Raw genomic sequence first — 15,375 nt, forward strand, 5'->3', positions numbered from 1 at the left:
TTTTCGGAGTAAAGGATGGCAGAAGACACTACACTACCCAGAATCCCCAGCTATCGTTTGGACTACACCATGTGCTCTGTTTGACGTACGTGATCTTCAAATTTCTCCCTGCAGAAAAAAGAAACATGGCCGAACTTCGTTTTATTCTCGATGGAAAAAGCCTATTTTAAAGTTAGTTTGGCCATTAAAATGCGTTTTGATGTCATTTGATGCGAGAAATATGAGTTGTTATTTCAGATTATGTGTGCAGTGGATGTACATGATCTTTAGTTTGCTAGTTATTATGAAGATTACTTCAGGAAATTGCGTCCATAACGTTTTCATTGTTACCAAGGTGGTTGCTAGGGACGCTGCTATCGATATTATTTCTGTTATGTTGTGTAACTGTTTAATGGTGTTATCTTTATTGCTACCCCCTTCCCCGTCAATGTATAGTGTTGGTCCACAGCGCAAACATATTAGTTTAACAAAATCCGCATCTAAAGATAGCCTACGTTATTTTCCCCTGTGCAATTCCAGTCTCACATCTCACAGCACATCGTCATTAACAAATAACGGAAACAGACCGAAAACATTTTTTAAAAATACAATAATACTTTATTCCGAGTGTGCTCGCTTTTCTCTTTGGAAGTCATCACATAACGGCATTGTAATACACGGTTCGGCTGCATTAAATATTACATATCTGCCGTAGTTCTGAGTTCTGATGAGAAGACTTCTAGACAAACATGAGGAACTGAAAACGTGACGTGGATCATAAATATATCAGCCATTAAACAACATCTTACATTTCTTTTCACACAATACGTCTCCTTGCATTATCAACACTAATGATATAAAGGGACACCTAGTGGTTAAAGCATGTTATTGAATTTCATTATTTTTATTATTAGATATTAATAGGATCCCTATAAAGTATATTAATTACTCGTTATTCTCTACTAATAGTTAATTAAAGACTCTATATAATGACTATTTTGCACATCCCTTTCAAGATCTCAAGATTTTCTAAGGTTTATTGACATAGCATATAGGCCCACACAACTATGGTGTAGTTATGCATTGAATGAAAAACTTGGGTCGCAGGTTCCTCAATATTGCATTACAAGACATCTATCAATATTTGTGCATATACCTCCAGCAATGTTAACTATGTTGAAGCACTTATTTTAACTGATATTATACATAATGTATTATACTCTTATAAGATTTATGTAGATATTTCATCTCCGACCTTGTCAGGTATTGAACAATCAATAAATAAAGAACACAGAATTGTTGAATATAAAACACTGAATTTGTGTGATTATACTAAATGATTTACAAATAAACACCACTGCATATTTAACTGTTACACATGCTGATGTAACGCAAATGTTCCAACTTGAGATCAATAAAGTATATCTTATCTTAAGCTGATCGATGGCTATACTGCCATATTTGCAAAATGTGCCTCTGAACCTTAACAAGTGCATGTTTCAGGCTCATCAATTAATGTAATGTAATGTAATGTTATCAATTAACAACAGGGGTCACAAACATAAGACCAGCTGTTAAATAAAGCTCTTCTGACCTTAGCTGGCATGTGTGTATATATATTAATGCTGCCCATTATGGGCACAAGCAATTTTCATCCATTTATTAATTATATGTTTTAAATGTGAGTGTTTCCTATCCCCTAAACCTCCAGGGATGTACACAGTTTAATACTGGCAACTTCTTATTATGGGAAATACGAAAACGTCTTTTAAAACTACAACTCCCAGTAGAGACGTGCCATAGATACAGAACATGTTGCGAAACAGAATAGCCAGCATGTGTAGTTCTGGGGACGGGGTGGGGGGAGGGGGGGACGCGGTGGACCCGTTCAAATCCAGTTTTGGACAGTCTGCCGTGATTCCATCCCATTTCAAGTGCTGTTCGAGAATCGGCGTAACCCTCGGAGCACACTCTCCAATCACAGAGCTTGAGGACTATCACGGGGTTTGTCAAACAGAGCACATGGTGTAGTCCAAACGATAGCTGGGGATTCTGGGTAGTGTAGTGTCTTCTGCCATCCTTTACTCCGAAAAAACATTTGTTTCTCCGAATCGAAGGGGAAAAATACAAAAGCATTGCACACAATTTAAACCAATCAATGTTGTGTAATTAACAAGGATAATCTGGTGTTTTTTAGTCGATGAGTAGTGCAGATATCACTGTAAAATCAATCGACAGTAAGGGGAATACTTACTTCCGGGTGTACAATTCTCCGTTATCCAATGAGAATGGACGCTCACATTGCCTTTAAGGGCAGTCGACACAAACGAACGCCGTGCTTCCATGAGCGTCCATAGAAGCATATGGACATCCCGGAAAGCTGAAAATTGACGCTAAGGGCCCCCCCCTTGCGTTGAAAATGGACGCTAAGGCCCCCCCCCTTGCGTTGGAAAAAGCCGACAGGGGACTTGACATAACGTCAACATAGGCCGACCTGGGAGTGAGGATGTGTTGGTTTTCTTCACTCCGCTGGGAAACTGCTCTCATGTTAAGAAGCATCAGATCAGTGCATGCGCTGCATCGTCCAATCAGTGAGCGACACACAGTAAGGGGGCGGGGCGAGTGGATTTCACCGGATCGATTATCGCTCCTCCGTTATCGCTCCTCCATCCTCCGGCACAAATAAGTGCCATGGGACGCTTCAAAGTCTTGCCTGGATATCTGCCGACTATACTGGGATTCCTGAAATATTGGCTGTTGCCCCATAGGTCAAATTGTCATCAGACGGGTGGCATTGATATTGATTTGTTTATCTTTTCAATTCAAGTCTTATTTTGCAAATCGAGTTTGAATGGAGTGTTTTTCTAAAATTGACCTTTTCTGTCAATGATTTCTGGTGGCTTTGTGGAGGGAAATAATTGTTCAAAAATAAGTTATAATATTATATATTCACTTCAACGCATGTCACATGACCATGTTTTTTAACCACTGTGTCATGTTTCCAATTGCTGGCGATCAGATCTGGAGTTGATAGAGTCCTTTGTATTGGGAATGTGTGCAAATTCATCTTGAACAAAATGTTGGTGGGTGTTAGTGTTGGGTTAGGGTTCAGAGCTATAAATATCAAAGGGGAATAGAGCAAGTTGAACACATCTTTGGATGAATACAAAAATAAATGTTAAACTGGTAATTGAATTCTGTGTAAGGAAATGACTCCCTAACAATCTGGCAGGGATGGTAATGCAGGAAATCCCACACAAGGATGTAATACATGCATATAGACTGAAACATATCCAGAACATGAATGAACATGAGCCTTTGAAACATCAGCAACCAGAGCCACAGTTCCTCCAGCAACAGCAGCCCTACTTTTCGTAGAATCTACTAATTTCTAGGATAAAAACAACAGCGTACCCAATGTACTGTACTATTTTCTACAGAAGTTGGACATAGAATGGATTGTGAATGAGTGGCAGAGACAGATGGAAAGGGGAAACAAAAATAGAAACTTGTACATCTTTCACATTTTACTACAAATCTGTGGAAAGACTAATAGTTAGATTACCCCTATGAGCTTGTGTGTGCATGTACGAGTTTTGTGTGGAAATGGTGTTCTCAATGGGAGGTTCCCTTCTCGAGGAGGCAAGCTGACAGAAAGTGCTAATTAGACTGCCTGGTTTCAAGACAGAGAGACAGCTACAGAAAAGAAACGAATGCTGGGTGGGAGACATTATGCAAGAGCTAGTGAGAAGCGGATCATATGGATGATTACTGTAAATGTGTGACTGTGCATGTGAGAGAAAGAGGGAAGGAGAATTATGATAATAGCTGTATTCAGGGCGCAGCAATCATACTGCTGAATTCAAAAGACAGGAAGAAGATTAAAATCGGAAGATACAAATTTGAGTTTTAGATTCCAAACAAAAAGGTTGGTATCTGGGGAGAAACTAGCTGTTGCTAACAGACTAATGTAACTAATGAAAAAGCTCAACTTGTTATTACATTACCTAACTTTGCGTCCTTAAACTGTATTATCCAGTGGCTGTTTCTCCTGTAATTTAGCTTGTATGGTAAATGGACTGCATTAACACAGCTCTTTATCAGTCTATGCTACCACGCTTGCCTACTAGGACAATTCCTCATGTTGACTGCAGATCAAACAATCGACCTCCAAATTGGTGGAACACCATTCTACTGACTGTAGAATAACTTAGAAGACATACTGGTTTTAATCCCCTAGGGGAAATTCACTCTATTAAAGATATCGTTTAATGAGACAAACACTTGCATTGATGGAGAGGTGTCAGAGCGATGGCGCTGCCATGTTTGTGCAATATATGCTTAATCTTTTCTCTCAATTTATTTACAATCGGCAAACAGTAACCGGTACTTCTTTAATTTTATATGGTCACAATTTAATTTGTTTTAATAAATACTGCCATTTTATTTTACCATGGTGTACTTATCTGTTATTTGTTTTTTTTACTTATTGTGTTTTTTTATGAATAATAACGTGTGCATACTTAGTTATTTTTTTAATGAATATAAATATATGACGGTCTATTCTCTTTACTTTTTCTGCACTTCTGCTGTCGGGAGGCGTGTGGCGTAGTGGGTTAGTGCGTTGGTGTTCGGCACAGGGGGGCCACAGGTTCAAACCCCACTGCAGTCGTTGTGTCCCTGAGACACTTCACCCCAAATCGCTCCTGTGGGGATTGTCCATAGTATTGAGTATGTAAGTCGCTTTGGATAAAAGCGTCTAACAAGTGACATGTCATGTAATGTAACATATAATAGAAATTCCCCGTTGCGGGACAAATAAAGGAGTTGTAATGTTTTGGCGCCGGGGGTGCAGTTTTGAGTCAGCTTTTGACAAAGCCCACATAAGACGATGGTCTTAGTATTGATATTTGCGGACTGAATATCAGCTGTTGCCCCAAGAGGCTAAATGGTCATCAGATCAGGTCATGGATATAATTGCTTTGATAGCTGGCCTTGGTCTATACCAAAAGTGAAGACAAAAAAAACAACTTAACACCTCTAAATCTATCGATGCATGATGGTAAGGCACACAAAAACAGACTCAACAATGTGGATGTGTGTTTGGGGGGGGGGGGCGTTCATTTATTTTCTTATATTACTTTGAGAAAGATAGCAAACATGTGCGTTAAGTGTCAAAAGTATTCCAACAAGAATGCAGTTGCTATATACTGGGGCTAAAAATATTAATTGTGATTTATCACTTGATTATTGCAGAGGAATGCTTTTATTCAAAACAAACCTTAAACAAAGGTTATTTAATGATCATACATGCTACCTTTAAGTATATTTATTTTAAGAAATCCTTTAACACACAAATGACATTTGGAAATTCTTTGATACACAATTATTGTTTAAATATCTGCTTTGAAAAATAAAATTCTTCAAAAAGTAATTGGGTCTAGGGGCTTGTGGAACCCAGAGAAAAACCGTATTCAAATATATTAGATGAATATCTTCAGAGGAGAAGTCGTGCATTTTAGGTCCACATTTCCATCTGGAACTGGGCAGCAGTGATGCATTGCATACTAAAGGCAGCAGGAGACAGAAAAGGAAGGATGGATTTAGGAAACATGGGATAATGGGAGAAGAAAGAAACAGGAAGAGAAAATGAGATGGAACCTTTTGTACCCCTTTCCCCGACAGGATTCTTTCATATGTACTCAATTGCATAATGATATGCAAATACCACAAAATATGAAAGTGGGGAAATCTAATGCACTGATTTCAAAATGGCTTTCAAGCTAAATAATTACTTTATTTGCATATTCACCTCTTGTCTATCTCCATCTATAACCCACCTCTTGCAATCTTTTCGTCTCCTTATCCAACTTTTTTCTCTCTCCTGCTCGTGTGGAAGTCAAGCTGCTCGATCCGGAGCTCTTAAGTCAAAGTCACCTCCAAACTAACTGCTCGTGCTCTACTATACCGCCATGCATTATTAACAGCCAACCGTGTTCGTAAAAGCCCAAATACTCGAGGGAGGGGGATTAAAAAGGAACAAATCCTCAAACAACCTCACCCGGGGCAGCCTTCGATGCTGGCCAAAGCTAATGTACATTTTTCTCCATCACTTCTCCTGATAGCTGCTGCAGCAATTTTAAGGTGTGATGAAGCAGAACACACTCGCCTGTTTCCTCACTTCGAGAGTTTTAGTGGAAAAGTAGTGGAAGGTTATTAAGTTGTCGTGTAGTTGGAGGACGTGTGTTGAGTGGAGAAATACCTCGAAGAGACTCAAAGTTTGTCAAAGTTTGTCAAAGTATATTAAGCCTAAGTATTATTATGTTCATGTTTACCAGAGGTGGGGACTCGAGTCACATGACTTGACTCGAGTCCGACTCGAGTCGCATATTTTGCTTGAGACAGATGACTTGAAAGGACTTCACAGAGAGAGAGAGAGAGAGAGAGAGAGAGAGAGAGAGAGAGAGAGAGAGAGAGAGAGAGAGAGAGCGAGAGAGATAGCGAGAGAGAGAGAGAGAGAGAGAGAGAGAGAGAGAGAGAGAGGCCCCTGTGTTATTATCTGAAGTTACTGTAAACTGTTGAATAATGTAGTTCATCTACTTTTAGTAGTTTGTTTAAATGTTTTAATGATGTTTTGTTTGTAGAAGTGCATCATTCCTTGATTTATTGTAAAATCAATCTGAACTTTTTGATCTGTTATGATGATAAACTGAAGCCATTTCTAAATTAACCCAATTAAGTGAGTTTTAAATCTTCCTACTTAGTTTATAAGGAAATGATGAAGAGGAACAAATTAAATGATTTGAAAATGATATCTATGTAGGTGCTGACGCTGTTGGCGGTTCTAGTGTTAACAGACATTTTAATTAAATATGTGTAATGGAAAATGCCATATATGATTTTCTTACCTGGAATTCTGCCTTTTTGAACAGACTTTTTGAGTCCTAGCTATATTGTCTGCAGTTTTAGGGTTAATATGATCTAATATGATTGTCATCGATCTAAATTAGATTTCAAATGATTAACTGTGTATGTAATGAAGATCATAGTGTGGGTTGAATCCATTTTCATAACCACTGTCTTTGAACTGATTTAAATGAGGAAACTGGGCTTATTCATCAGAATGTCGTATGACTTGACTTGACTTGCTTGACTCTCACCACAGTGACTTGGGACTTAGAGTTTACAGCTAATTAGCTAAAAGACAAAAACAAATATAGTTAACTAGGTAAGCTACTAGCTAATGGATAAGTTAGCTCAAGGTTTAGCTAAGGCAATTTATCATGGCTAATGTACTGTAGGCCTACTTAAGGGGAGATACTTAAAGTGAATAAAGTAAAATGTGTATCTAATAACGTCATCACAATCACCACAATGATATGCAAATGAGGCGTTAACTAGACCTAATTAAAATGCGCTAATTTGCATGCAGGTGAAAAGGATCAAACTAAAAAACATATCAACTCACAACTTCTCCAGATAGTTACTTACGTCAAGTCAGTATTTCCCCCTGAAATGTTATGTTTAAATGCAGATTAACTTTAAATCTATAGATGAACTCAGACATGGTAGTAAAACGAACACCATTTATTTGTTTCTTGGAAGTTTTATTTCCAATAGAGTGAAAGAAAACATGGAAGCAAAATAGACCAAAATACAAAGTACATGAAAAAACGATCTGTTTGCCTGCAATGTCCTTAAACAGTAACTTCATCATTTTGATTGTTGGCTGCTCATTTAATAACTATTAATTTTCACTAGTTTGTTGTTTGCTCTTGTGCATTGTGAAGACTAAAGAAGACCACTGTCTCTGTTAGCTGATTATTTTGTAGAATTCTGTTGAGTATTACACAATTGCGTGAGTGTGAGGGTATCAGTAAGTCAGAGATGTGCAACTATATTTAACTTTTTGTTTTAAAACATTTTTTTATAAATGATTATGGGAAGTGCCCTTTTTCTCACTTGAGCTCTCCGCCCCCCCAAAATGTCTGTGCACTCCCCGATTGTTGCAATAATAATCAGTGGTGACTGGTCATTAGGGGCAGGTACAATAGGTACAGTCAGCAGAAAGTAATTCAAATAAGAATTCCAAACAAATGCAAATAAATGCAAAAAAAATACATCTTAAAATATATTTTAAGATCATGTTTAATCATCTGATTCATCTGTACATTGATGTTTTAGTCTGTGTTCTTCTAATTAGTGTCTACAGCAGGGGTCTCCAACCTTTTTTAGGATGAGGGCTACTTTCAAAAAATAAAACAAGTCGGGGGCTACTTTTACTCCTCTTTTTTTTGTTTTTTGCAGTGTATATATTTAGCACATTTTAACATTATTATATGCTGACCTTTAACCTTTGTGTGCTGTTTGGGTCTGTGGGACCCGTTTGCAGTGTTTACTAAAAGAACATGTTACAATTTAATTATTTTAAACTGCTTTATTTGGAGGTGGACCTCACATCCTCTAGGGGGGTCCGGGGGGGGGGGGTGGACCTCACGTCCTCTAGGGGGGTCCGGGGTGGACCTCACCTCCTCTAGGGGGGTCCGGGGTGGACCTCACCTCCTCTAGGGGGGTCCCCGGGAAATATATATTTTTAAATGTTGAAGTGAAATGCATCAATCTGGTGCACTTTGAGCACAAAATAAATTTATGGATACAGCTCTCAACACTCAGATGAAAGAGAGCTGTATATTTTTCAATAATCCAAACATCTTTAGAATATGATCACAACCAATAACAAATCATTTAAACTTGTTTATTCTTATCTTATGTTACCTAGTTAGCATTCTTTCTTTTTATTTATGCATATTTTACTAATCACTCCCCTTTTAAACTGTTGCAAGAACGTGATTGGTCGATATTCATTGTGGGGGGAGGAGGGGTGTTGGATAGATATAGAGTTGTAGTAAGTAGATAGAGTTCGCTATGATTGAGGTTTCGTTTATGCATAGGGTAGATTCTTTTAATTACATTCCCTTTTTTTTTGGTGTATTTTTTACATTTTGGATTTGCTTGGCGAGCTACTTAGTGAGGGCTTGCGAGCTACCAGTAAAAAAAAATACCACCCGTCGGGTATGGACTACACACTACAGATGTGCCTATTGAGCCGTTTTGAGCGACGTGGGTCAAGCCCCGATCTAGCCCCTCTCTCTCACTGTCTAAGTGAATGGGTGCTGTAAAAACTACACTGCGCATGCTCAGAGTATTTTTCTATTCAAAGTGTGCGACAAAAGAATAATCACCAAAGGGGCACTGTGCTGGCATACCTACCAAACGTCCTCTCATAATTCAGAGAGCTGAAAAGTGTAGTTTTCACCCTGTAGTGAAGAGGAGACGAGAGAGAGGAACGTATAACGATTAAAATTAGTGGTGCACGATAATTATCGGTCCGATATTAGGAATTATGACGTCATCCCGATAAACCCGATAAAAGTATTAATAGCCCCGATAATATACAATATTTTTTTTGGCTTTTACCTATCGACGAGGCTTTTGAAAAAGGCAAGAACTTTATTTGGGAAAATAAATATGGTCACTTTGAAGAGTCAAAACTGTTCTTGGCTTTGTTTTGTTCATAGTAGTAATGCTCATGTCATTTGCTCACTACTAGTCTTTTTTTTACCACCAGGTGTGCAAAAACATTTAATATATATATATATATATATTATATTATTATCGGTTATCGGTATCGGTCTTGAGAAGCAGGAAGTTATCGGTATCGGTATCGGTTTCAAAAACCCAATATCGTGCATCTCTAATTAAAATCATTAAAACGGAAAGAAAGTGAAGGAGGTTGACCATCACTTCAGCTTTGATGAGTTCATTCTATGTCATATCTTTTGTTGATCTTCTGTGTTTTGCCTACAGCAGGCTATTGCTCTGCTGGATCGATTGATATTGTGACCTCGGTGATGAGTGTCTGTGTTTTTCTTATACCCGGACCGCCCCCCCTCTCTCTCTATCGGAACCATGGATAGCCTACAGCTATTTGTTTACGTGTTTAAAAAAGCACCAGAAGCTTCTAAGTTGTTCGTGCCCCACCACTTTTGTACATATAAAAACGCCACTGATAATAATAATAGACAATAGTCCTTTTGTGTAAAGCAATCATATTTGTATACTTCTACAAAATCTTAAAAAGATATCCCTTTAAGGAACATTTAAAACTTAAACGCGAGTTGACTATGGAAATGAGCAAATAAGGAAGATTATGTTTTGTAATTGATTGACTGCCCTATTGTGAACACATTTGATGTTGACACTGATCATAAGTGTATACTCAGAAAGCACGGTAAAGGAGAGGAGCTCCGTGTTACAAACGGGGTCGGATAGTTTGCTGACATCGCAGCAGACCCCCTCAACCGCTCCGTGCAGCAGCGAGGTGCGAGTGAGGGGAGAACAGGGAACAAGCCCATTATACCCGACCCGTGCAAATTTGCTTCAACAACCCAAAATATTTCCATTAGGATAGTCACGCTGTACTTACAAAAATATAAATATAAAAACATGAATGTGCACATGCAAATGAGGAACCATCTTCACTAACTTGACAAAGCATGCGCAGCATTTAGGAAACCTTCACCAACTTACGAAAAATGCGCAGCTTTTAATAAAAGTATTTAACGAAACACTGCAAATAAAAAGAACACTCAATAAGCTCAAAACAAAAACAGAAACCAGGGGACATTTTACTTTATAATACTCAAACGAGTGCTCCGGTCCCAGCTGTGTGCATTGTCCCCGTTTCCGTTGTGTTTTGAACTTCTTGCAGTGTTCTTTATTTGCAGCATTTAGTTTATGTAGCAATTGTATTAAATGCATTGCATGTTCCATCAAGTTGGTGAAGATGTTTCTTTATTTCCATGTGTTTTGGCACATTTGTGATTGTTTTTTTTAAAGTGCAGCGCGTTACTCCTTATTGGAAGTTGTTTGGCCCGTTGTAGCACGTTGGCACAGGTCGGCCACTGTAGCGGAGTACACATTTTAAAGACATTTTATTTACAACACGTGAGCCTAATGATGAAGGAGAGATTGTCTATGTGCCGAGGCTGAGACCCAGACAGCCCTGGCCCAATTTAACCCCTGCTTATGCAGATTGCCAAAATATAGGCAAGGCAAGTTTATTTATATAGCACTTTTCAACACAAGGCAATTCAAAGTGCTTTACAAAAAATGAAAGAGATTAAGAAAATGGCATTTAAAATCAGTCATTAAAAAGAAAAGCTAATAAAATAAACATTAAAAGAAAAAATACATGGATACAAGTTACAGTGCAATTAAACATTAAAAGAAAAAGTACATGGATAAAAGTTACAGTGCAGTCTAAGATATGAATAGTTCAATTAAAAGCAGCGACAAAAAGAAAAGTCTTCAGCCTGGATTTAAAAGTAGTCAGACTTGCAGCGGACCTGCAGGTTTCTGGGAGTTTGTTCCAGATATTTGGAGCATAATAACTGAACGCTGCTTTACCATGTTTAGTTCTGACTCTGGGGACAGAAAGCTGACCAGTCCCTGAAGACCTGAGAGATCTGGATGGTTCATCATTTAGCAGGAGGTCAGAAATGTATTTTGGGCCTAAACCATTCAGTGCTTTATAAACCAGCAGCAGTATTTTGAAATCTATTCTTTGACACACAGGAAGCCAGTGTAAAGACTTCAGAACTGGAGTGATGTGATCCACTTTCTTAGTGTCAGTGAGGACTCGAGCAGCGGCGTTCTGAATTAGCTGCAGCTTCCTAATAGATTTTTTAGTGAGACCTGTGAAGACACCATTGCAGTAGTCGAGTCTACTGAAGATAAAAGCATGGACAAGTTTTTCCAAATCCTGCTGTGACATTAGTCTTTTAATCCTAGATATATTCTTTAGGTGATAGTAGGCTGATTTAGTAACTGTTTTAATGTGACTGTTGAAACTCAGGTCAGAGTCCATGACTACACCTAGATTTCTGGCTTTATCTGTTGTTTTGAACATTGCACACTGAAGCTCAGCGCTAACTTTTATACGTTCTGCCTTGGCTCCAAAAACCATTACCTCAGTTTTATCTTTGTTTAATATAGACAGCTTTAGGGACATTGTGTCCTGAACTGAGTCTCGAGCTGCGAGAGTGGAGATGGTTTGGCTTGGAAACCAACTGTAGATCCAGGGTCGGCGTCATGGGGGGTCATTCGCGGGCCATGCCCCCCCAAATGAGTCACTGTGCCCCCCCAACACGTGGGCAAGCCTTGCCACTTTGCCGTTTTTTTTTTTTAATCATATAAGTGAAAATGTTTCCACTAACGTTGTCCACACTACAGCTTCAAAAAAAGCTTGGAGCTGGGCGTGTCTGAAGCTTGGGGATTTTATTCGAGCAACGCGACCAACAACCAATCACATGAATCTCCCGCCCCCGACATACAAAGCAAAAAAAAACCGGGGATTTTATGCGAGCAATATATATATATATAAACTCAGTTTTAAACCAGTTTCACCCACTGTCTCTGCCACCTCCCTCCATGACTGGTTCTTCCGGTTTGTATCCCGGTAGGTGAAGAGGGTCTGGTCATACAAAACCGGGTGATTTGCTACGGCGATAATTAGTTTCTCCTCCATCTTTTTTTGAAATATAGAAATGAACGTCGGGATATCTCTCCCAGCTTAGACGCGGTTTGATTGGCTAGGGCTTGAGCTGTCAGATTTTCAGAAACGGGATTTGATTGGCTGGCGCTGACTACTCCGGCGTCAGAAGTTGAACATGTGTTCAACTTCTGACGCCGGAGACGGACCGCTATGCTACTCACAATTTAGTTCGGTGAAAAGCGAGGCAACGTGACGTTACCCCATTCAAAGTGAATGGGCAGACGCGTTGGAAACCGTTTTTGAAGCTGTCGATGCTGTAGTGTGGACGGCCCGTAAAGGTTTTTTGTGTGAAATACATCAGAAATAAAGAATACAAATATAAAACACAGCCTGAGGTGTGCTCACTGCTGCTCTCTGATTGTTGTGTTGCTTGACCAATGACCCTCGACCTTTGTTTTGTTATCATTACGTGGCTGTGTGTTTAGATGAAAGCCCAGTGGCGATCTGTTAAACTGATTATACAGTAAAGCCATCGAAAATAATATGATATACAGTACAGTACAAGTAGCCTACTTCTGGGTCTCTGTGTTTCATTCAAGCTCGGCTCTGTGTGTGTCTATGGCTCGAGCGCATTTTGTGAGTGCGCGAGCGGTAACGTGGAATGTTGTAACTAGCATCTGGTTAGCTGGCTGTGCTAACGGATATAAAGAGCTGTTTCTACACCAAGGTGGAGGAGAGTCCTCTCCTGTCAGACTGAGAGGATCTTATAACGTCAGCTTAGTGAGGTAAGGACTCTCTCAGTGTTTAGATAGTTAACTTTAGTGTAAGTTATCTCAGTGGGTCTCAAACGGTTTGGTCACCATTTATGTAAACAAGTATTTGCGAGGAACACCTTTATATGATCATTATAGTTATTAAAAAATAAGAGAATAAATGAAAAACGGGTATGAAATACTATAGGACAGTAACACAAGAATACAGTTTAAAAGGGGAGTGATTAGTAAAATATCCATAAAGAAAAAGTAAATCTGTGTACAGTTCTGTGTCATATGGATGCTGAGAGATAGGCTATCCATAGATCTCTTCATTTTGCTCTCAAAGTGCACCAGATTGATGCATTTAACTTCAATAGACCCTCCTAGAGGAGGTTAGGTCCACCCCCACCTAAAACAGGTTCACATGAATAGGATACTAAATACATTTGCACACTTTTATATGGTGGCCTATGTCCATATGTTTCTGTTTTGGTGGTCGTGCCACAACCGTGCATGTATGCACAAGTCATAGGTGCGCTATAAAATAGCGCAACACCCTGCAATGCGTGTGAAAAACAATAGACTTTACAGCTGAAGTTGCGTTGGTCTTTGTGTGTTGGTTGTTGACGGCAGTGTGTGCCCCCCCTTGGTAAATAATTGCCCCCCCATTCGATTTGTTCTAGAGCCGACCCTGTGTAGATCCCATGTTTATATTTGGTTTGTCACTTTACTTCATCTATATTTGGATTCAAGAATATGTTTGCAAAAGATTATCATTCATACTTCATGCTGTAGCCTCAAGTCCTATAACAGGAGTCTGCTTTTAAGCCAGGAACAGAAGAGAGGAAGGCGTACACAACCAGCATGTTGCCAGCTGCTTGATTCAACATTAATGGAGAAAGAGAAAGCATGGGGAAGACAAATAGTGAGGCAGAGAAATGTGTGTTTGTCTTAGCAAGTAGATTTCAATATAAGCCTGCAATTTCTATCCAGATAAAACCAAGACAATAAAAAGAGTGTTTGGTGAAAATACATCGGGGGGAAAACGTACCGCATGGAGTGGATTGCCCTGATCGATCGGCACCTTGAAGTCGGCCTGGAGCTCATCAAAGGCTGTGATCTGGAAAGAAGAGCGGAGAAGAAGTGAGGACTTTATAATCAGTACAAATAAAGAGACAACGTGGAATGTCGAAGCACATCATCATGCCTCCTGCTTAACGACACTGTCATTATTTGGTGCGCCACCTGGATCAATCTTTCTTCATATATGTTCACATTATCATTTTTCTGTATTGTAATTGTATGAAGTTGTTTATTCTCTACACACGCACAAATATCCGTCCTTGGAGATATATCTCTTCTCAACCTTTAATTGTCTTCAGGGGGTGGAGGTTCTCTTTGGGTGTCGTATGCTGTAAATATTGTAAAGTCCCGTGAGGCAAATTTGTGATATTCGGCTGTATAAATACAATTTGATTTATGTCTCCCAACCAGCAATCCACCAATCAGAATGCAGGGTGTTATTTACACACAGAATCGAGATGATCCATACCTCTATGTTATCATAGCATATTTAAAGTGAAACAACACCACCACAAGTGCAATTATCCCTATTATCCCTTGTTTTAGCCCTCCTTTGTTCAAAAACTAAAACATAAATGAGCCACTTCATTGTTTTAAATACATATATTACCAGGATGACAGGTTTTTTTCAATACTTTAACAAAATGGCTAGTGTTTATGTTGAGATAATACGACACAAATAATACACTATTTATTGTCAATATCTGTTTTATTTATTCAACAGCCATAAGTTGATACAATACAAAGATCTACCAAAAATTACTTCATTATATTTTATTAAAATGTAATTAAGCAATAAAAAAGTCAACAGCATGCTAGTAGCTGCATGTGGCTGTTTTCATGACCATTCACCATGTACCCTTTTTCTAATTAGTACATCGGACAGACGCTGACCATGAGAGCATTTCTTCTTGCAGTTCCATGCAATTTGAAAATGATTCAAAAAATATTTGTAACCCTTTTTTAAAGATTTCAATCTTTGAGAAGGTATGTGAAGAAGCA

General features: G+C 38.9%; 1 protein-coding gene across 5 annotated transcripts in view; it reads right to left on the reverse strand.

The window, feature by feature from the left end:
- Positions 1-15,375, reverse strand: part of cnih3 (cornichon family AMPA receptor auxiliary protein 3) — a 115,502-nt gene that overhangs the window by 79,818 nt on the left and 20,309 nt on the right. For all 5 annotated transcript variants that reach the window (XM_034228632.1, XM_034228633.1, XM_034228629.1 and 2 more), the window contains exon 2: positions 14,342-14,410. In XM_034228632.1, the coding sequence (XP_034084523.1) occupies positions 14,342-14,410 (69 nt within the window). The remainder of the gene's footprint in view (positions 1-14,341; positions 14,411-15,375) is intronic.

The sequence above is a fragment of the Gymnodraco acuticeps genome, unplaced genomic scaffold (assembly GCF_902827175.1).
Source record: "Gymnodraco acuticeps unplaced genomic scaffold, fGymAcu1.1, whole genome shotgun sequence".
Lineage (NCBI taxonomy): Eukaryota > Metazoa > Chordata > Actinopteri > Perciformes > Bathydraconidae > Gymnodraco > Gymnodraco acuticeps.